Source organism: Pseudochaenichthys georgianus, chromosome 1 (assembly GCF_902827115.2).
Source record: "Pseudochaenichthys georgianus chromosome 1, fPseGeo1.2, whole genome shotgun sequence".
Classification (NCBI taxonomy): Eukaryota; Metazoa; Chordata; class Actinopteri; order Perciformes; family Channichthyidae; genus Pseudochaenichthys; species Pseudochaenichthys georgianus.
Genome location: NC_047503.1, coordinates 48,649,487 through 48,670,852, shown reverse-complemented (window position 1 = coordinate 48,670,852; position 21,366 = coordinate 48,649,487). Strand labels below are relative to the sequence as shown.

Below are 21,366 nucleotides of genomic sequence, written 5' to 3'. Positions count from 1 at the left end.
CAAAGAAATGAATATATACTTTCACATCAGCTACTATGTTACACGTATGTAGTGTCAATTTCTGCAAAAACATGTTCAAAGTGACAGAACTGAAAATATAAAACTGATCAAAGTTATTAGTTTGATCACATTATGATCCCTCAAACAAGGACAGCGATGACAGAGAAAGGCAATTACAATAAGTAAAGACTTTTCCAAAATATCATACCTTGTTCTTTGTCTTCAGAGAGTCTTGGTATTCTCTCAACAGTGCGTTGTGCATGACCTTGTATGTGTGCACAAAGTCATCCAGTCTTGTGAGCCTCTTCTGCTGAAAGCGAATCTTTTTAAGATCCCACTGGCTCTTCTCCATAATCCCCTGGGTCATGTTGTCTTTAGTGTAGTTCTGTTCAATAACAGCTCTTTGGTGAATCAGTGTGCCTACAACTGTATGGATATCAACCATGTCATAAAGTTGTGATTAGCTGTAATTATGTTTTTTTGTTCAAGTTTACCTGTGTTGACTTCTGGGCAACTGTCTTGAACCTCTTTGACAGCTTTTCATAAAAGGGACCTCTTCCATGACGTCCAAGGTCACCTGCCATAGAAGCATCTAACTTTAATAATAGGAAAAACAAGCTTAAAATGAAAACATACATGAAGAAGAGGAAGTTAACTAACCCAGTAGTAGTCTTGACCACAGAGCAGCCTGAGGCAGAAAGTACTTGAGCAGCTTGGGGATAAAGTTTGGGCAAAAGTACTCATTTGGCTCTCCAACTTTATCCAATGATGCCTGCTGGATGACATCCTTAAAGTGGTAGTCAAACGGTGTTGGGCCCAAATCATTCTGGAAGACACATAATCACGTTCATGTAATTGTTTTGTATTTTGGTGCATTTTTGAGTACTAAACAATATTATAATTCTTGTAATTCCATGTAATTGTGTATTTTGTATTTGCATGGACTGCAGTTACAACAAATTAATATCTGCTGAACATTTCTACAAAGGAAAAAAGTCCATACAGATTATACCTATTTAGGCATAACTCACAAAAGGGAAATACTCAAAGCACCCAGAAAAACACATAAACATTAGGGCTGCAAATAACAATTATTTTCATTGTCAATTAATCTGTCGATAATTTTCTTGATTAATCGATTAGTTGCTTGGTCTATAAAGTCTCAGAAAATCAGTGTTTCCCAAAGTCCAACATGACGTACTCAAATGTCTTGTTTTGTCCACAACTCAAAGATATTCAATTTACTGTCATAAAGGAGTAAATATAGCATACAATATTCACATTTAACTAGCTGGAATCAGAGAATATTTACTTTTAGACAATATTTACTTTTTCGTAAGAAACTACTCAAACAGATTTTTGAAATAGTTGGCGATTAATTTAATAGTTGACAACTAATCCATTATTCAATTTTATTTTACAATTCTACAAAGGATTACCTACCAGAAAGTCTTCCTCAGCAATGCCTGAGTCATCAATGACTGGCTGGGCAACTGCTGTCAAAAGCGTCTGAAGGTCTTTAAAATGTTTCTCAACATTTTCCCCACTGCATGGACTTGCCAGCAGCACGGTGGCACTAACTACTACTTGATCCAGTTCTTTTAGAGTAGTAGTCTGGGTCATCAGCCCGAAGACATGCATGCACAGACGATAGTGTTTCGCGGCACTGTGAGGAAGAATTTACAGAATTAATATTATTACAATGCCACTATACTCTAAAATATAACGAAATCATATTCATTTGAAGACATCACTCTGTTTTTTTGCAGAGGTCCTTTGCGTTTTTCATGACATGGCTCAGGCATCTATGTAGGATAGGAAGTGCAAGTGCATGCTCCTTTCCTTGTCCCGTCACAATGTGATAATATTGTGATAGTAGTTCATTGAGACTAAGGCCACATAGATTATGAGCCATTGCCTGCATCAAAACTACAGAGCCATCACAAAGTAACATAACTGGTCTTCTGCGAATTTTTGGCCCATGTTGTTTGACACAGTCTGTGATGAAAGAGCCAAGAAAGTATGTTATCGATGCTGTGGTGTGTTCACAGGTAACATATGTGGCAACAGGGACAGGGGAGCATCCTTTTACTGGATTTCTGACCACAAGTTCGTAGATGTAAAAAGGTGTGCTCTCCCCTTTTGCCTTTTTAACAATGCTACCTGTGGCATCTAGGTAGACAATGTCCTCCTTCGATCTGTCATGGAATAACCTAATTGTTCTCTTAGACCAAAGCATGACACCTTTTGGCTGCAGGATTACCTTCTGAATCCACTGGTCATCTTTGAACATCCTCAGACATAAGTTGCAGACTCACCATCTCATTTTCGTCCCTTCTCTGCTTTTCTCTTTCACCCCAAGATAAAGTCTTTAAGACTCCAGTTGTCGGCACCTCATCTCTGCAACCAGATTGCAGAACAGTCTCCTCCAACTTGTTCAAGCTTTGTAAATATACAGTTCTTGGGAGTTTAGAGCTAAGAGTGTCTGCTATCAGCTGCCTTTCTTCAGCTCTAATTTGCCTCCTTCTCAGCTGTTGAAGGCTGTGCCGCACAATGCCCCCCTGGAAGCAGACAACAGCCTTGAGGGACGACTCACTTTCCACTTTGACATTTACTTTAACCTGACAGTCATCAAAACGGCAGTACCCAGTGCAGGTAAACAGTGGCTTTTTTGTCATAGAGCCTATCATTTTCACACTGTGCCTCTTGAAACCAAAACTACAGTGTGGATGGACACTTCGGATACCTTTTGCAATCCCATTTGTCCAATGCAAACTTTTGAACTGCCGTTTTTGTTGGGTCTTTCTGAGTTTTCTCCATTCCTTGTGTGGAATGAAAAAAAAACAGGGTTGCTCAGGCAATTTGTGGGTGAAGTATTTCTGCTTCTCTTCGTCCTTTGTAGATGATGTAGTACTGCTACTACTGCAGGTATTCTGCAAACACAAGTTGTAAGAAAGGTAGATTAGAAGCTGGTATGCATGAATATGCATTCAAGTATATCCAATTGCCAAATCCAAACTTGAACTGCATATTTCAAATTTCATCATACAATGTAAGGATAAGATGTTTTTTTTCTGTAAAAGGACATCCCTCAGAAATAGCAAATGTCATTCACAATACTCCCAAAATAGTTGTTAAAAAATATAAATGTTTAACACATTTGAAAGCTGGGAATCTAACATTTAGATGTAAAAATTAAGAGCTATTTAACTTTTTATCAATTCATTCTAACCCACTTAAACTGACGTACTTCCAAAGCTTTTTTAAATAATCTAAGTTTACCTCTTGGCTGTCATCCACAGAGGATGATTCATTGTCATTTGGTGATGAAAGACTGTTATCTGTGTCTTGGCGGACTTCCAGCAGGGGCTCACAGCTTGCTGAGTCTGTGTGATTTTGGGATTTTTCAGGGCTCACATCTGACATGTCTTCAGGATTGGGTCCACAGCTGGCTGAGTCCAACTCAGTTCCATCTTGTGGCACCACAGTCGACGTGTCTGGTTTGTCGACTTCCGCTTGCACACTGCCCTGTATTCCCACACCCCATAAGCAAAACAGGTTAAGAGTAATAGATAATGCTGATATCATAGTATGAGCATTGAATATTTTCTTCAATTATAATCACAGTATATTTCATACATTTTTAAAGAGATTAAAAAATATTATGAAAGCAAACAAAATTCAAAATAATGGAAAAACCTAAAAAATATATATATTTTATGATTACCTATTGATGTTGAAGGTAGGCATTTTTTATTCTAATCCTATTACTTGGACGTTGGTGATTCCTAAGTCCTTGCAGACAATTCCCCAGAAACTCTCTTCTGGATATGCGCTTTCTTCTGCCAGGGGCCCTTTTGTCTTGCAGCCTCTGGATGCATGACAGAATGTCAGTTGCACTCTTTACCAATTTTCTGGACTATTCAAACATGGAGGAAAACGGTAAATTGTTTGTTTTATTTAAAGATTTGTCTAAGCCAGGGGTGCCCAACCTTTTTTGAACCGAGAGCTACTTTTAAAGTTGCCAGTCTGCCGAGATCTACCAGTCCAAATAGAGAGGCGTAGCCATTACTGACAGCCTCCTACCAGGTAAATACACACTACTTGTATAAAACTGACCTTTAATACTCCATAAAATACTGCAGATCCTTTATTTTACCTCTTTCTAATCTACACACATACAAGTATTTAACTGAAGTTACACAGCAGTGCTGTTGATACAGAGTTGGAGTTTATCCACACGTCACATACTACAGTGGGTAATGTTTTCAACAAACATTGAACAGTGCTGCCACATGACACAGGGAAAAGAAAAGACACTGAACCCTTTCTTTGCCATTATATAAAAATAGTGTTGCTACAAAAGTATAAATGAGGCTTACTAATAAGACAACTCAGATATGAAGCTACAATCTGCTGCAACAGTGCAATAAAAAAGACAAAATTAATAGAATCAAACCCTTTTTGTTGCATTTTAGTCGAGTATAAAAATAAATGCCTTTTAAAAAATAGGATGTTAGCAACACTAGTGTCTTAACCTGAGTTGATAATAGACTATAATCAATTTAAGTTTGCATTCTTATACCATTTTGTACAATAATTATAATGAATAAGTTCAAACAAATTAAAACTTACAGCTGATTAATAACGGTATCTAACTTGAGTTTTTATTATATCAAAAACCTGTTGAAATGCTACTGTTATTTTTACTGTCCCCAAAAATCGCGTCGGCAGCCTCCAGGAAAGCTTCTTTCACAACTTCGCCGTCTTTGAAAGACTTCATGTGTTTCGCAAGAACGTGACTGACACGATGAGATGCTATGGGAGCAGCCTTGTTCTTGTTGTTGGGCCTGGTGAAAATGGACTGCTGTGCATTTAGCTGTCCTTTCAGGCTCCTCCCCTTTAGCTGTCCTCTCAGGCCCCTCCCCTTTTGGAGCGTTGGGCAGAATTAGGAGGGAATTCCGTCTCGTAGCGTTTGTGCACTGTTTTGAAATGCCGCTCCTAAATTACCCTTCTTCGATAAAGCCACGCTCGCATTGCAGACGAGACAGATGGACTTTGAATTGGAATAGATACAAAAATAATCACCCTCCCACTCGGAGTGAAAATTATATATTTTGGGCTTTTTTGCTTCAGCCATAATTGCGGTCTTGTTTGTGTGCAGACTGTCACTCCTGTTGACACGGAGAACGTCAGCGAAATAGTGCCCACTGCCCAACAGCCACACCCCCACACATGGGGTCACGCCGGCCAATCACAAAGCTTTGGTGCGTTCAAGTGCATTATTCTGGCACGGGAAGATTATGTTATAGGACATTAACGATAAAACAGAATATTGTTGTTCTATTTTTAGACACATCTCGCGATCGACTGGGAATCTCCCCGCGATCGACTGGTTGGGCACCCCTGGTCTAAGCTATCAATACATGTGCAAAAAGAAGTAATACTTACCCTCCCAAAAGTTGAAAAAGTAAACGATCTGTAAAGAAAAAAAATACTCAAAGTTACAAAAATGATACATATCATGTATAAAAATCAAGAAGACTGTAGAAAATATATAAAGATCTCGAGCGCAATTATTTTCTGTTTACATATGACTGCACTGAACATTGGCCTCAAACACTTGACTCACTTGACGCAGATTAACGTCAAATCGCTAACGCGGTATCTATGATTCTATATCATGGATGCTATCATGGATGTATATTAACAATACTTTTTTATTATACCTCCATAGGGTCGTATTATACAACCATGATATATTTGCACATGATATTGATTAATTGCTGCAACCATTTTCAGTACTCGGATTTACATGATGCCTTTTTTAAAAATGGGGGGCGGTGCCGTCAGCGTACGGAGCCGGCCGTCAACGGCCCGCTGACGACCGGCCGTTCTGTGATTCTCCAGAACACACAGCTCGAGCTGGCCAGTCCCTGTATTCCACCGGGTCACCGCGGCGCAGACGGACCCGCGGCGAAGAAGGACCCGGTGGAATACAGGGTCTACCGCGTTTAGGAACCGTTAAGCAGAACCAAAATTGTGTACGGGTACCCGGCATTTTCTTATCGGTTCTCATTTGGAACCGAGTCTCGGTTCCCAACCCTAACACAACACAAAACATAACACACCTGAAATAACATAGCCAAACAATTGGATTCACTACATGAAATAGCTTAAGTAACTTTTTTTCAATTTATAGAAGTTGCTATTTCCAAAGTAAAGAAAGCCTAGGCATACAAATGACATGTGCTAGTCCGTTAACTTTGGTAGGGAAAAATATACTTACCCTTGACGATGGGTCATCATGAATTTCAAATTGCACAGTGAAGAAATACATTATATGCTGGAAACAAATGAACGCAACTTCGAAGTCATCACTGCCAAAAGGGCTCATCACATGGTCATAATGCGTGGCTGTGAGGTGAGGGTTTCTGTGACAATGCACTTGCTGATTGGTGGGAAAGATAGGTGTCTATCACAATAACAAACACTACTCACGTGAAGAGGGAGAGGATTTATGTAGGTTAAAAAAAAGCACAAAAGCGGCATGGACCAGTAAATGATTATAAACATGGTATATTTATAAAGATGCATATGTTAATTGTAAATGTATTCATAAGTTTATTTAAAACATGTAAACTGGGTATAACATGGGATCACACCAGCCATAGCGCTCTTGCTCTTGATGGCCTGTCCCATCTTCAAACATAAACTTCAATTTGAACTCAACCAGTAAAAGTTATGCGTTCAAAAACCGTCCTTAAATAAAAGTACAAGACTTGGCATCAAAATGTACTTAGACAAACAGTAGTGCAGAATGCCCCATTTAAGAACAATATATATTACTGGATTATAATTATTGATGCCTTAGTGTGTTCATCTTTAATGTTGCAGCGGGTAAAGGTGGGAATCATTATAATTACAGTAGTATTTACTTTACCATGTTTAGTTCTGACTCTGGAGACAGAGAGCTGAAGATATTCATAAGAAACGTAACGTGGGAGAAAATGTGTTTCTAGAAGATATGTAGAAAATAAACGTATTTGAGTTACGTTCATAACGAACGTAACGTGGGAGAAAATACGTTTCTAGTTAAACGTAATCGAGAATGCAGTTTAGTTCTGTGGGAATGTACTTTTTAGGAGACAGGGTTGAGCAGTCAAACATGGTGGTGGAAATAATACATTCTCTAGGAGTGAATTTGCCATTGGATTACTCAAAAAGTACACAGTAAAAGTAGTTCATATTATTTTTGCAAGTAGTCCTAGAAGTACTAAGTACACACATGGCAGTTTCATATTCTACTTATGGAGGAAATGTTTTTTATCCCACAGCAAATTTGACAAAAATGCTCATTCTTGTTCTCCAGAGAGGACTTTGAAACTCAAATTACTCAAAAAGTACACAGTAAAAATAGTTCATATTATTTGTGCAAGTAGTCCTAGAAGTACTAAGTACAAACATGGCAGTTTCATAATCTACTTATGGAGGAAATGTTTTTTATCCCACAGCAAAGTTGACAAAAATGCTCATTCTTGTTCTCCAGAGAGGACTTTGGAACTCAAATTACTCAAAAAGTACACAGTAAAAGTAGTTCATATTATTTGTGCAAGTAGTCCTAGAAGTACTAAGTACAAACATGGCAGTTTCCTAATCTACTTATGGAGGAAATGTTTTTTATCCCACAGCAAAGTTGACAAAAATGATCATTCTTGTTCTCTGGAGGGGACTTTGAAACTCAAATTACTCAAAAAGTACACAGTAAAAGTAGTTCATATTATTTCTGCAAGTAGTCCTAGAAGTACTAAGTACATACATTGCAGTTTCATAATCTACTTATGGAGGAAATGTTTTTTATCCCACAGCAAAGTTGACAAAAATGCTCATTCTTGTTCTCTGGAGGGGACTTTGAAACTCAAATTACTCAAAAAGTACACAGTAAAAATAGTTCATATTATTTGTGCAAGTAGTCCTAGAAGTACTAAGTACAGATATGGCAGTTTCATAAACTACTTATGGAGGAAATGTTTTTTATCCCACAGCAAAGTTGACAAAAATGCTCATTCTTGTTCTCCAGAGAGGACTTTGGAACTCAAATTACTCAAAAAGTACACAGTAAAAGTAGTTCATATTATTTGTGCAAGTAGTCCTAGAAGTACTAAGTACAAACATGGCAGTTTCATAAACTACTTATGGAGGAAATGTTTTTTATCCCACAGCAAAGTTGACAAAAATGATCATTCTTGTTCTCTGGAGGGGACTTTGAAACTCAAATTACTGAAAAAGTACACAGTAAAAGTAGTTCATAGTATTTGTGCAACAAGTTTATGAAGCAATAAATCCTAACATTATTCTCATAAATTACCCTGTTCCTCAATCGCAAATAATATAAATGAACCACATGCCATCCTATACTTTGAAATCCTCACCGGAAGTGATCCTGCACATACGAAACGTCCAGCTTCCCAGGGTTGTTTTTTTGCATTACCGTAAACCTGTAACTATTCGCGCACTCGAAATACAGGGGCGGCTGGTTTGACCACGCAAAAGTGAACGACGGCTGGCTTGACCGCAGTGAAGGACTGCCTGTGCTTTTTCGCACATATTAAATTGTGCGATTGTTTCGATATTAAATTAATATCTTAAGCAGTGGTGGAAAAAGTACTCAGATCCTGTACTTAAGTAAAAGTATAAATACTCCATTACTTGCTATAGTCCCAAGTTCAAAGTAATACTTAAGTGTCCACTTACAGTAGACACGTTTTAAAAAAAGTTAAGCTAACATTACTAATTATAACCACATCAAGCTAAAATCATGAAATACATAACGATTGAGACTTCTACAGACAAAGCTTGAAATGTCACCTCTTTTGTGACATATTCTAACACTTTTAAGTGCAAGGGAACATCATAAAAGTGACGGTTAAGCTAGCTGTTAGCAAGGCTGCACCCGCTTTTCAAATCTATCATCAAAGTATACAGTTGGTAGCAGGGAAATCAAAAATACACATCAACTTTTGTATTTCAGAGACCGCTTGTGTTTAATATATGTTAATATTTAAGAAACTTACCATAAAATCGCAGGATGGCACAGGAAAGGGAAAAAATGCGGTTCAGTATCCACATCTCAGTCACAGGATCCAAATGAGCATGTCCCCGGTCTTACAGCGCATGTGCTGAGAAAGTACGGCAAGCACTTTGGGACAATCAGTGCGTTTTAAATAACTTTACCATTTAAATACAACACTACATGGTAATGTAATCCCAACACTTTGAACTTTTACATAAATGCAATTGAAGTCTCTTGATTTAATTGTAAAAAGTGCATTTACTTAGTAGTTTCAATATAAAAAAAGCAATTAATGCGAACAACATCCATATTTCATTTCTTAGAGTGTATCGTTATTAATCAGCTGTGAGTTTAGTTTGTTTGAACTTATTCATTATAATTATTGTACAAAATGGTATAAGAATGCAAACTTAAATTAAGTCCATTATCAATTCAGGGTTAGAAACTAGTAGGGGTGTAACGGTCTCCGTATTCGTCCCGTACCGTCACGGTTCAGACGTCACGGTTCGGCACATGCAGTCACACGGCGAATACGCCTTTTTTTACGAGTGGGAAAAAAGTCTGTCCTTCGGGGCAGCATTCACTACACTATATATACTCCAGGGGGCGGTATTGCGCCTAAAAGCTGTTTGCCCTTAAACAAAAAATGAAGAACAAGAAGAAACAACAACAAAACGAACAAAATACAAGAAGAAGAAAAGTTAGTATGGCGATTTCAGATACCACACAGGAGCTAGAACCCACCTGCTTCTTTTAAACCAGCTGTGTGGGAACATTTCGGGTTCCCTGTGGACTACAATAACGATGCTAAATCATATCAGAAGGGATCACCCAGATTTGCCAATCACCGGAGCCCGGCAAAAGACAACAGCTGTTCAGCAGCTGATCCCCGCTGTTTTTAAGAAACCAAGAGACATGAGAGCCGCGAGACCAAAATAAATAACGGAAGCTTTTGGCATATGTTTTTCAACGACTTTGCGCTCTTGAAACACTTTCTTATTATTTATGATGTAAGACATTCCTTGTAGTTTTACAGCTTTTTGTTTGACATCAGCCATTATAGATAATATGGCCATCTGAGTGTGTGTGGTTTGTTTTTAACTGTTTAATACAGTTAATTATTCAAAATGTCAGAGTTCCTTATTTTGAGACTGAAACTTGCGCTACTGTTCAAACATAAATAACAACAAACCTGGAATTACGCATTTGGGACTTTTTTTTTGCTTTTTCTTGTTGTACCGAACCGTGGCCCCCAAACCGAGGTACGAACCGAACCGTGACTTCTGTGAACCGTTACACCCCTAGAAACTAGTGTTGCTTGCATCCTATTTTAAAGGCATTTATTTTTATACTCGACTAAAATGCAACAAAAAAAGGGTTTGATTCTATTATCTTTGTCTCTTTTATTGCACTGTGGCAGCAGATTCCTGAGTAGCTTCAGATCTGAGTCGTCTTATTAGTAAGCCTCATTTATACTTTTGAAGCAACACTATTTTTATATAATGGCAAAGAAAGGGTTCAGTGTCTTTTCTTTTCCCTGTGTCATGTGGCAGCACTGTTCAATGTTTGTTGAAAACATTACCCACTGTAGTGACGTGTGAATAAACTCCAACTCTGTATCAACAGCACTGTTGTGTAACTTCAGTTAAATACTTGTATGTGTGTAGATTAGAAAGAGGTCGGATAAAGGATCTGCAGTATTTTATCTAGTATTAATCGTACAGAGGTCAGTTTTATACAAGTAGAAGTGTGTATTTACCTGGCAGTAGGCTGTCAGTAATGGCTACGCCTCTCTATTTGGTAGATCTCGGCAGACTGCCAACTTTAAAAGTAGCTCTCGGTTCAAAAAAGGTTGAGCACCCCTGGTCTACAGCTATTTGTTTACGTGTTTAAAAAAGCACCAAAAGCTTTTATACACACATCTAAGTTGTTCGTGCCCCACCACCTTCGTACATATAAAAACGCCACTGTGTACGTCACCTTTCCTGCTGTGTCTGCTTTGATGCTAAAATCCTTTCTGCAAATACAATGCGAACAGCTTTATTCATAAAGCACTTTAAAACCTCCAGACCAAAGTGCTGTACAGTCAAATAAACAAACAAAATCACACGGCACGACTCACACACCATGAAACAAGTACAAGTTAACGCAATACACAATTTAAAAGCAACAAAAACGACACAGCTGAAAGTAAAACTAAATCATAGCCTATTTGAAACCACACAATTTAGTATGTTAAAACTGCAGTAAGAAGGGCAGACACGAGACTGCACTGGGTCCTACAAAGTACATGTTCAGTACTCACTATAGAGTAACAGAATATACATGTACGCCATGAATTTTAAAATGTGCTATATCTTGTATTCTGCTCTTCCCTTTTCAGTATCTCAACCATCGTTGGTACATCTGCATTCATTCAGGATGTTTTATCATGTGATCTCGATCTTTAGCTTCATCCCTATACGAAAAATCCTTCACACATATTCACTTGTAAACATCGTTTTGATGTACGTAGATATAAATGTTAGAACTTATATAGTGTGTGTGCGTGTGCGTGTGTGCGTGCGTGTGTCAGAGGGGGGTGGTGTGGTTGGAGGGGAACAGGCCGCTCTTCCCCCTCAGAGCTCCTCTCCACCAGGTCGGGTCGGAGCTCTCCAGCACCGAGATCACGTCTCCGGTGTTAAACCCCAACTCGTCCGACTCCTCGGCCTCGAAAGTGTACAGAGCTCTGACCTGGACACACACACACACACACACACACACACACACACACACACACACACACACACACACACACACACACACACACACACACACACACACACACACACACACACACACACACACACACACACACACACACACACACACGGTCAACTTCTCTTATGGGCATTACATGGACTTTGGAACTGGAGAGTCCCGGTTCAACTGGTACTTTGAGAGACACACACACACACACACACACACACACACACACACACACACACACACACACACACACACACACACACACACCTGTCGTGGTGCCACTGGTGCAGATGCAGGTGGGCAGGAGGAGGGAGGAGGTGGCAGAGGACGCTGGGAAGGAAGAACATCTTCTGAGCCCCTTTGTTGCTGTTGACAAAAACAATAAAAAACACTACTTTATATGGATTTCATTTAGTACTTCTGTTTACTGTCTTTATATATGTGTGTATAAAATAATGCAAATCTGACTTTAATCTAAAAATCCTGACTAAACTCACATAGATGTTGCACACATAATCCCCTTCTGTATATATCATTTCAATTATTGAATCACAATCCTAATTTGAAATCAATTGCTACGACTCTGTTTCAATACTAACGGAAGTTTCTGTTCAAATCCCTCCTTTGTACATAACAATGAGTACATATATTATATATTGTTAGTTTTCATTCGAAGGTGACCATCAGAGGTGGGAAGTACAAATACTGCGTTCCTGTACTTAAGTATATTTCTCTGGTATTAGTACTTTACTCCACTACTTATTTTTCTGACGACTTTTTACTTTGACTTTTTACACTTTGAACCCAAATACCTGTACTTTCTACTTCTCACATGTTGAACCCAAATACCTGTACTTTCTACTTCTCACATGTTGAACTCAAATACCTGTACTTTCTACTTCTTACATGTTGAACCCAAATACCTGTACTTTCTACTTCTCACATGTTGAACTCAAATACCTGTACTTTCTACTTCTTACATGTTGAACTCAAATACCTGTACTTTCTACTTCTTACATGTTGAACTCAAATACCTGTACTTTCTACTTCTCACATGTTGAACACAAATACCTGTACTTTCTACTTCTTACATGTTGAACACAAATACCTGTACTTTCTACTTCTCACATGTTGAACCCAAATACCTGTACTTTCTACTTCTCACATGTTGAACACAAATACCTGTACTTTCTACTTCTTACATGTTGAACACAAATACCTGTACTTTCTACTTCTTACATGTTGAACCCAAATACCTGTACTTTCTACTTCTTACATGTTGAACACAAATACCTGTACTTTCTACTTCTTACATGTTGAACACAAATACCTGTACTTTCTACTTCTTACATGTTGAACTCAAATACCTGTACTTTCTACTACTTACATGTTGAACCCAAATACCTGTACTTTCTACTTCTTACATGTTGAACACAAATACCTGTACTTTCTACTTCTTACATGTTGAACCCAAATACCTGTACTTTCTACTTCTTACATGTTGAACTCAAATACCTGTACTTTCTACTTCTTACATGTTGAACACAAATACCTGTACTTTCTACTTCTTACATGTTGAACACAAATACCTGTACTTTCTACTTCTTACATTTTTAACCCAAATACCTGTACTTTCTACTTCTTACATGTTGAACACAAATACCTGTACTTTCTACTTCTTACATGTTGAACCCAAATACCTGTAATTTCTACTTCTCACATGTTGAACTCAAATACCTGTACTTTCTACTTCTTACATGTTGAACTCAAATACCTGTACTTTCTACTTCTTACATGTTCAACATAAATACCTGTACTTTATACTTCTTACATGTTGAACCCAAATACCTGTACTTTCTACTTCTCACATGTTGAACTCAAATACCTGTACTTTCTACTTCTTACACGTTGAACACAAATACCTGAACTTTCTACTTCTTACATGTTGAACTCAAATACCTGTACTTTCTACTTCTCACATGTTGAACACAAATACCTGAACTTTCTACTTCTTACATGTTGAACACAAATACCTGAACTTTCTACTTCTTACACGTTGAACACAAATACCTGAACTTTCTACTTCTTACATGTTGAACTCAAATACCTGTACTTTCTACTTCTCACATGTTGAACACAAATACCTGTACTTTCTACTTCTTACATGTTGAACTCAAATACCTGTACTTTCTACTTCTCACATGTTGAACACAAATACCTGAACTTTCTACTTCTCACATGTTGAACACAAATACCTGAACTTTCTACTTCTTACATGTTGAACATAAATACCTGTACTTTCTACTTCTCTCATGTTCCAAACAGCTGGTTCCTTTAGTCTGAATGTGTGTTGGTGCGTGATCATTATTCTTTAGAGTCACTGCGTGCCTATTGGTTGGAACACGATCCGTGTATCCATCACTTCCTGGTCTTCTCTAAAGAAGAGGGACCAATGGAAACGTTGTCATGTTGCCGTTGTTCAGCATGGAAACATTCATTAGCTAACAATGACATTATTGTTCTATTGATATAAAGGGAGGTCAGGTACTCTTTAAAGCAGCTGCTAGCTATGGGTACTTTTTACTGAAGCACATTTCAAAGCCTCTTTACTTTGACTTGAGTAAAGAAGTTTAGTCAGTACTTCTACTTTCACCAGATTATTTTTAAACACGAGTATCTGTACTTCTGCTCTATCTGTTCCTACCTGGGGTCCGAGCAGGAACACCTTGGTCTGCTTGGAGATGGATGTGTGTTGGTAATACTCCACCAGCTGGTTGAGGGAGGGGAATCTCTCCGACCAGAGGTAGTACTGCCCCCTGCTGTCCCGCATGACCTTAAAGTGCTGCACAGCTGCCTCTAATCTGCAGGGCAGGACACACAGAATCAAATACTACTATTACAAGTCTTTGCAATGCTTTTTTCCTGTCATAGCTGCACAATATATATATATAAAAACTAGGGCTGTCAAACGATTACAAATGTTAATCAGATTAATCACAGCTTAAAAATTAATTAATCATGATTAATCACCATTCGAACTATGTCCAAAATATGCCATTTATTTATGTATATTGTTGTGGGAATGGAAAGATAAATGAAAGAAGGCCCACACACCTATCAATCATCAAACCGTGGGGTCTGAATTCATTACGTGTTGATTTCTATCAACGGGGGAGTACTTCAGGAAAGTCGACAGAGGGGGGGGGGGCTAGTGGAGTACTTCAGGAAAGTCGACAGAGGGGGGGGGCGGCGGCGGCTAGTGGAGTACTTCGTGACCACAGAGCGTGAACGTTGTGATCAGCTGTTTTAGCGCAGTTCTCCAGTGAAGGGGGGAGTCTCCCTCCGCAGCCGGTTGGCGTAGTTTTGGCACAGTTCCGTTGTACAGACCGACGTTAACAGCAGCCCTGTCTGTGCACACGGAGACCGACTCTGTCGTCCGGTGATCTAACCGCCTTCTGGAAAAGCTTCACAAGTACGTCGGTACGCAAATGCGCTTTGTGACACAAGTGACGGCACGCATTTCAGATTACCACATAACCTGCGTACCAGTTATGTGCACCCCTGTACCAGAGCCATATTATTACTATTATATGGCTCTGCCCTGAACTACAGCAAGAGTATTCTCCGTCGGGACTTCCTGCAACAACACCACGCCGTTATCAAAGATGTTCTATTGAGAAGACGATCACTACGTGACAAAAGTTTTCAAAACCGTGGCTACTGAAATCAATCTGACTAACTGCTGTCTGTGCAATTTACTCCGCGCGAGTTGGCAGACTTTATTTTGCTTACTTTAACATCATTTTTCACGGTGGGGCTAAGCCATTTCTTGGTATGGGTGTAGCCTACCCCAGCCATACCCTGGCGCTGCCACTGGTGGCACGTATGGGGCGGGCCATTCTGCACATGCGTTAAATGCGTTAAATATTTTAACGCAATTAATTCAAAAAATTAATTACCGCCGTTAACGCGATAATTTTGACAGCACTAATAAAAACATTTTCTCCAAAAAGTGTTTTTATTTAGAAAGCGTTTTTTGCAGTAGTAAAACATTATACAATTTTTTTTTTTTATTAAATTACGAGAATTTCAATGGAATTTAAAGAAAAACTTGTAACTATGTGATAACAGTTCATAATTAAGATATAATCATTATCAAATTCATATTTATGAAATAACTTTGTAAATTATGAGATAAAAAGTCAAAGATATGAGATGACAGTCATAATCATGAGATTAAACAGTCATTATTATAAAATATACATCATTACGAAATAGAAAAGTCGAAATTAGGATAAAAAAGTCATGAAAATTAAATGGAAATGTCTATATTACGAGAAAAAGTTCATAAGCAGGAGTAGTAGTCAAAATATTGGGAAAAGTTTCTGACTTTTTTAAGATATTTTCGACTAACAGGATATTTGTCTCCTTCTCAGGGATGGAACTGGGCTAACATAATCTGCGTTAACCAGAACCGTAAAAGCTTGTCTTCGGCTGCGAGCAGTCACTACACTCACAGATTTGCTCATTGTTAACAGTCACCATGTTTCAGCCGGCTCTATATATGAATATGAAGCACCTGACGGAGATGGAGAAGTCTCCATGAACTGTCTTTCGACTCCCCCGGATCACGAAGGCCCCGACAGGTTTCTTCATCAGCTGCTCCTCTGCCTCAGCTCGACTACAGTCCTCCTGGTACCAGCTAGAGAGGAGAGAAGTACATCCTTTACTCAAGTAGAAGTACAGATGCTCGTGTTTACTTGGGTTCAACATGTAAGAAGTATAAAGTACAGGTATTTGGGTTCAACATGTAAGAAGTATAAAGTACAGGTATTTGAGTTCAACATGTAAGAAGTATAAAGTACAGGTATTTGGGTTCAACATGTAAGAAGTAGAAAGTACAGGTATTTGGGTTCAACATGTAAGAAGTAGAAAGTACAGGTATTTGAGTTCAACATGTGAGAAGTATAAAGTACAGGTATTTGGGTTCAACATGTAAGAAGTAGAAAGTACAGGTATTTGGGTTCAACATGTAAGAAGTAGAAAGTACAGGTATTTGAGTTCAACATGTGAGAAGTAGAAAGTACAGGTATTTGAGTTCAACATGTAAGAAGTAGAAAGTACAGGTATTTGAGTTCAACATGTAAGAAGTAGAAAGTACAGGTATTTGAGTTCAACATGTAAGAAGTAGAAAGTACAGGTATTTGAGTTCAACATGAGAGAAGTAGAAAGGTACAGGTATTTGAGTTCAACATGTAAGAAGTAGAAAGTACAGGTATTTGAGTTCAACATGTAAGAAGTAGAAAGTACAGGTATTTGAGTTCAACATGTAAGAAGTAGAAAGTACAGGTATTTGTGTTCAACATGTGAGAAGTAGAAAGTACAGGTATTTGTAGTTCAACATGTAAGAAGTAGAAAGTACAGGTATTTGTGTTCAACATGTGAGAAGTAGAAAGTACAGGTATTTGTGTTCAACATGTAAGAAGTAGAAAGTACAGGTATTTGGTTCAACTGTAAGAGTAGAAAGTACAGTATTTGTGTTCAACATGTAGAAGTAGAAGTACAGGTATTTGTGTTCAACATGTAAGAAGTAAAAGTATAGGTATTGTGTTCAAATGTAAAAGTAGAAGTCAGGTATTTGTGTTCAACATGTAAGAAGTAGAAAGTACAGGTTATTTGTGTTCAACATGTAAGAAGTAGAAAGTACAGTTTTGTGTCAACTGTAGAAGTAGAAAGACAGTATTTGGTTCAACATGTAAGAATCGAAAGTACAGGTATTGCAAGTTAAATAGGTTGTGTTCAACATTTAGAATAGTAGAAAGTACAGGATATTTTTTTTAAAGTACAGGTATTTGTGTTCAACATGTAAGAAGTAGAAAGTACAGGTATTTGAGTTCAACATGTAAGAAGTACTGTAGAAAGTACAGGTATTTGGGTTCAACATGTAAGAAGTAGAAAGTAAAGGTATTTGTGTTCAACATGTAAGAAGTAGAAAGTACAGGTGTTTGGGTTCAACATGTAAGAAGTAGAAAGTACAGGTGTTTGGGTTCAACATGTAAGAAGTAGAAAGTACAGGTATTTGTGTTCAACATGTAAGAAGTAGAAAGTACAGGTATTTGAGTTCAACATGTAAGAAGTAGAAAGTACAGGTATTTGTGTTCAACATGTAAGAAGTAGAAAGTACAGGTATTGTGTTCAACATGTGAGAAGTAGAAAGTACAGGTATTTGGGTTCAACATGTAAGAAGTAGAAAGTACAGGTATTTGAGTTCAACATGTAAGAAGTAGAAAGTACAGGTATTTGAGTTCAACATGTAAGAAATAGAAAGTACAGGTGTTTGGGTTCAACATGTAAGAAGTAGAAAGTACAGGTATTTGTGTTCAACATGTAAGAAGTAGAAAGTACAGGTATTTGTGTTCAACATGTAAGAAGTAGAAAGTACAGGTATTTGTGTTCAACATGTGAGAAGTAGAAAGTACAGGTATTTGGGTTCAACATGTAAGAAGTAGAAAGTACAGGTATTTGAGTTCAACATGTAAGAAGTAGAAAGTACATGTATTTGGGCTCAACATGTTAGAAGTAGAAAGTACAGGTATTTGAGTTCAACATGTAAGAAGTAGAAAGTACAGGTATTTGTGTTCAACATGTGAGAAGTAGAAAGTACAGGTATTTGTGTTCAACATGTAAGAAGTAGAAAGTACAGGTATTTGTGTTCAACATGTAAGAAGTAGAAAGTACAGGTATTTGAGTTCAACATGTAAGAAATACTGTAGAAAGTACAGGTATTTGGGTTCAACATGTAAGAAGTAGAAAGTACAGGTATTTGAGTTCAACATGTAAGAAGTACTGTAGAAAGTACAGGTATTTGGGTTCAACATGTAAGAAGTAGAAAGTACAGGTATTTGAGTTCAACATGTAAGAAGTAGAAAGTACAGGTATTTGTGTTCAACATGTAAGAAGTAGAAAGTACAGGTATTTGAGTTCAACATGTAAGAAGTAGAAAGTACAGGTATTTGTGTTCAACATTTAAGAAGTAGAAAGTACAGGTATTTGTGTTCAACATGTAAGAAGTAGAAAGTACAGGTATTTGAGTTCAACATGTAAGAAGTAGAAAGTACAGGTATTTGTGTTCAACATGTAAGAAGTAGAAAGTACAGGTATTTAAGTTCAACATGTAAGAAGTAGAAAGTACAGGTATTTGGGTTCAACATGTAAGAAGTAGAAAGTACAGGTATTTGGGTTCAACATGTAAGAAGTAGAAAGTACAGGTATTTGGGTTCAACATGTAAGAAGTAGAAAGTACAGGTATTTGAGTTCAACATGTAAGAAGTAGAAAGTACAGGTATTTGAGTTCAACATGTAAGAAGTAGAAAGTACAGGTATTTGGGTTCAACATGTAAGAAGTAGAAAGTACAGGTATTTGTGTTCAACATGTAAGAAGTAGAAAGTACAGGTATTTGGGTTCAACATGTAAGAAGTAGAAAGTACAGGTATTTGGGTTCAACATGTAAGAAGTAGAAAGTACAGGTATTTGAGTTCAACATGTAAGAAGTAGAAAGTACAGGTATTTGGGTTCAACATGTAAGAAGTAGAAAGTACAGGTATTTGAGTTCAACATGTAAGAAGTAGAAAGTACAGGTATTTGGGTTCAACATGTAAGAAGTAGAAATTACAGGTATTTGAGTTCAACATGTAAGAAGTAGAAAGTACAGGTATTTGGGTTCAACATGTAAGAAGTAGAAAGTACAGGTATTTGAGTTCAACATGTAAGAAGTAGAAAGTACAGGTATTTGGGTTCAACATGTAAGAAGTAGAAAGTACAGGTATTTGTGTTCAACATGTAAGAAGTAGAAAGTACAGGTATTTGGGTTCAACATGTAAGAAGTAGAAAGTACAGGTATTTGAGTTCAACATGTAAGAAGTAGAAAGTAAAGGTATTTGGGTTCAACATGTAAGAAGTAGAAAGTACAGGTATTTGGGTTCAACATGTAAGAAGTAGAAAGTACAGGTATTTGAGTTCAACATGTAAGAAGTAGAAAGTACAGGTATTTGGGTTCAACATGTAAGAAGTAGAAAGTACAGGTATTTGGGTTCAACATGTAAGAAGTAGAAAGTAAAGGTATTTGGGTTCAACATGTAAGAAGTAGAAAGTACAGGTATTTGGGTTCAACATGTAAGAAGTAGAAAGTACAGGTATTTGAGTTCAACATGTAAGAAGTAGAAAGTACAGGTATTTTAGTTCAACATGTAAGAAGTAGAAAGTACAGGTATTTTAGTTCAACATGTGAGAAGTGGAAAGTAAAAAGTGGTCAGAAAAAAAGGTAGTGGAGTAAAGTACTGATATAATTAACTTAAGTACAGTAACACAGTATTTGTACTCCACTACTTCCCACCTCTGATGAGGAGGCTGCAGCTTCATCCCAGGCAGGAGAGTGAATCTGATGCATCAGTTGTGATGGAAGTGGAAGGGTTTGTATGGAAGCAGGAAGAGGTATTTAGACACTAATGCACATGTGAGTTTCTGCACAGTTTGGTTTCTGCAGCTTTTAGTAAACGCTGCGCACGTCTCCTCAAGTTGCTGAATGTTTTCTAAATGCATTTTTCTTACATTTCTGACTTTATTCCTCAAATGTTTACTTTTGCTACTTAATTTCTAACTTCTGCCTTTTTCTTTCTCTTCTTCCTTTATTTCTTATTTTCAGTATTTCCTCATGTTCCCCAGCCATTCTCTCTCTCTCTCACTCACACATATTGCTCACAGTCTCTCTCTCTGTTAACATATTCCACTCTGACTCCTCTAAGGCCCTTTTCCCTCCCACCTGTGTCCTCCTCTGGCTGGTGGAAAAAACGCAACGACATAATAATTCTGCTAATCATGAAATGCAAAACTACGAATTGACCATTTTACATAATAGTGTCTTCTCCAAAACGCATCAATGATGATACATCCCAGGATCCCGCTGCTGCTTCACTGACAGAGCTTCTTTTCCATCTTTTTCTTTATTTGTGTGCGTAGGCTCAAGCTGCACACACACACACGCACGCACACGCACGCGCACACACACGCACCAGGTGAAGCCTCCACTCACTCCGTCAGGGTTGGTTTCAGTTTGCGCCTCACTTGAGGAATTCCTCCACTTTGAAGGAGTGCTGCCGCGCAGTGAGAAGCCCTCTTTCTGCGGGGGCGGTGCGCGGTACCCTTCCCTTTTATCTGGACGCGTTTTAGAGCTCATTTGCGGGGGTTGCTGGGACTTTTATTTGACACATTGGATGGACGGAGACTCCCCTGTTTCTCCCTCTGAAGGCTCCTGGTTTCCTGCCGCCTCTCCAGTGCCCGGTGCGCAGCGCGGATGGAGACATTAATGGCAACTTGGATACAGTTTCCGGGGCTCCTTATCGATATATCGGTCTCTGTGTTTCGATGAACCAAAGAGATTAAAAAGACACAGGGAGGACACGTGTGTCCCCGTCGGATCTGTTGCGCGCAGGTGTCCAAAGCATCACCTCCCTCTGTGTGAACTGATGTGTTTCTGCGCAAAACTGGA

The 21,366-nt window shown here is 38.2% G+C and overlaps 1 protein-coding gene across 1 annotated transcript; it reads right to left on the bottom strand.

Annotated features, from left to right (window-relative positions):
* Positions 1 to 11,097: 11,097 nt before the first annotated feature.
* On the bottom strand, positions 11,098 to 21,054 carry LOC117453345 (GRB2-related adaptor protein 2-like). Its single transcript, XM_034092162.2, has 5 exons — positions 20,891 to 21,054; positions 16,401 to 16,523; positions 14,526 to 14,682; positions 12,089 to 12,187; positions 11,098 to 11,806 (listed from the first exon to the last, which is right to left on the bottom strand). The coding sequence occupies exons 1-5, from the start codon at positions 21,052 to 21,054 to the stop codon at positions 11,645 to 11,647; spliced, it is 705 nt and encodes a 234-aa protein (XP_033948053.1). The 3' UTR covers positions 11,098 to 11,644.
* Positions 21,055 to 21,366: the final 312 nt, after the last annotated feature.

Bases quoted from the DNA above. Each gene is read 5' to 3' on its own strand.
- LOC117453345 (XM_034092162.2), bottom strand. From the start codon at position 21,054: ATGAGCTCTAAAACGCGTCCAGATAAAAGGGAAGGGTACCGCGCACCG. The intron at 14,683-16,400 runs GTGCTTCATATT...CCTGCCCTGCAG, and splicing joins GACTTCTCCATCTCCGTCAG to ATTAGAGGCAGCTGTGCAGC. The intron at 12,188-14,525 runs GTAGGAACAGAT...TTTTGTCAACAG, and splicing joins TGTTCCTGCTCGGACCCCAG to CAACAAAGGGGCTCAGAAGA.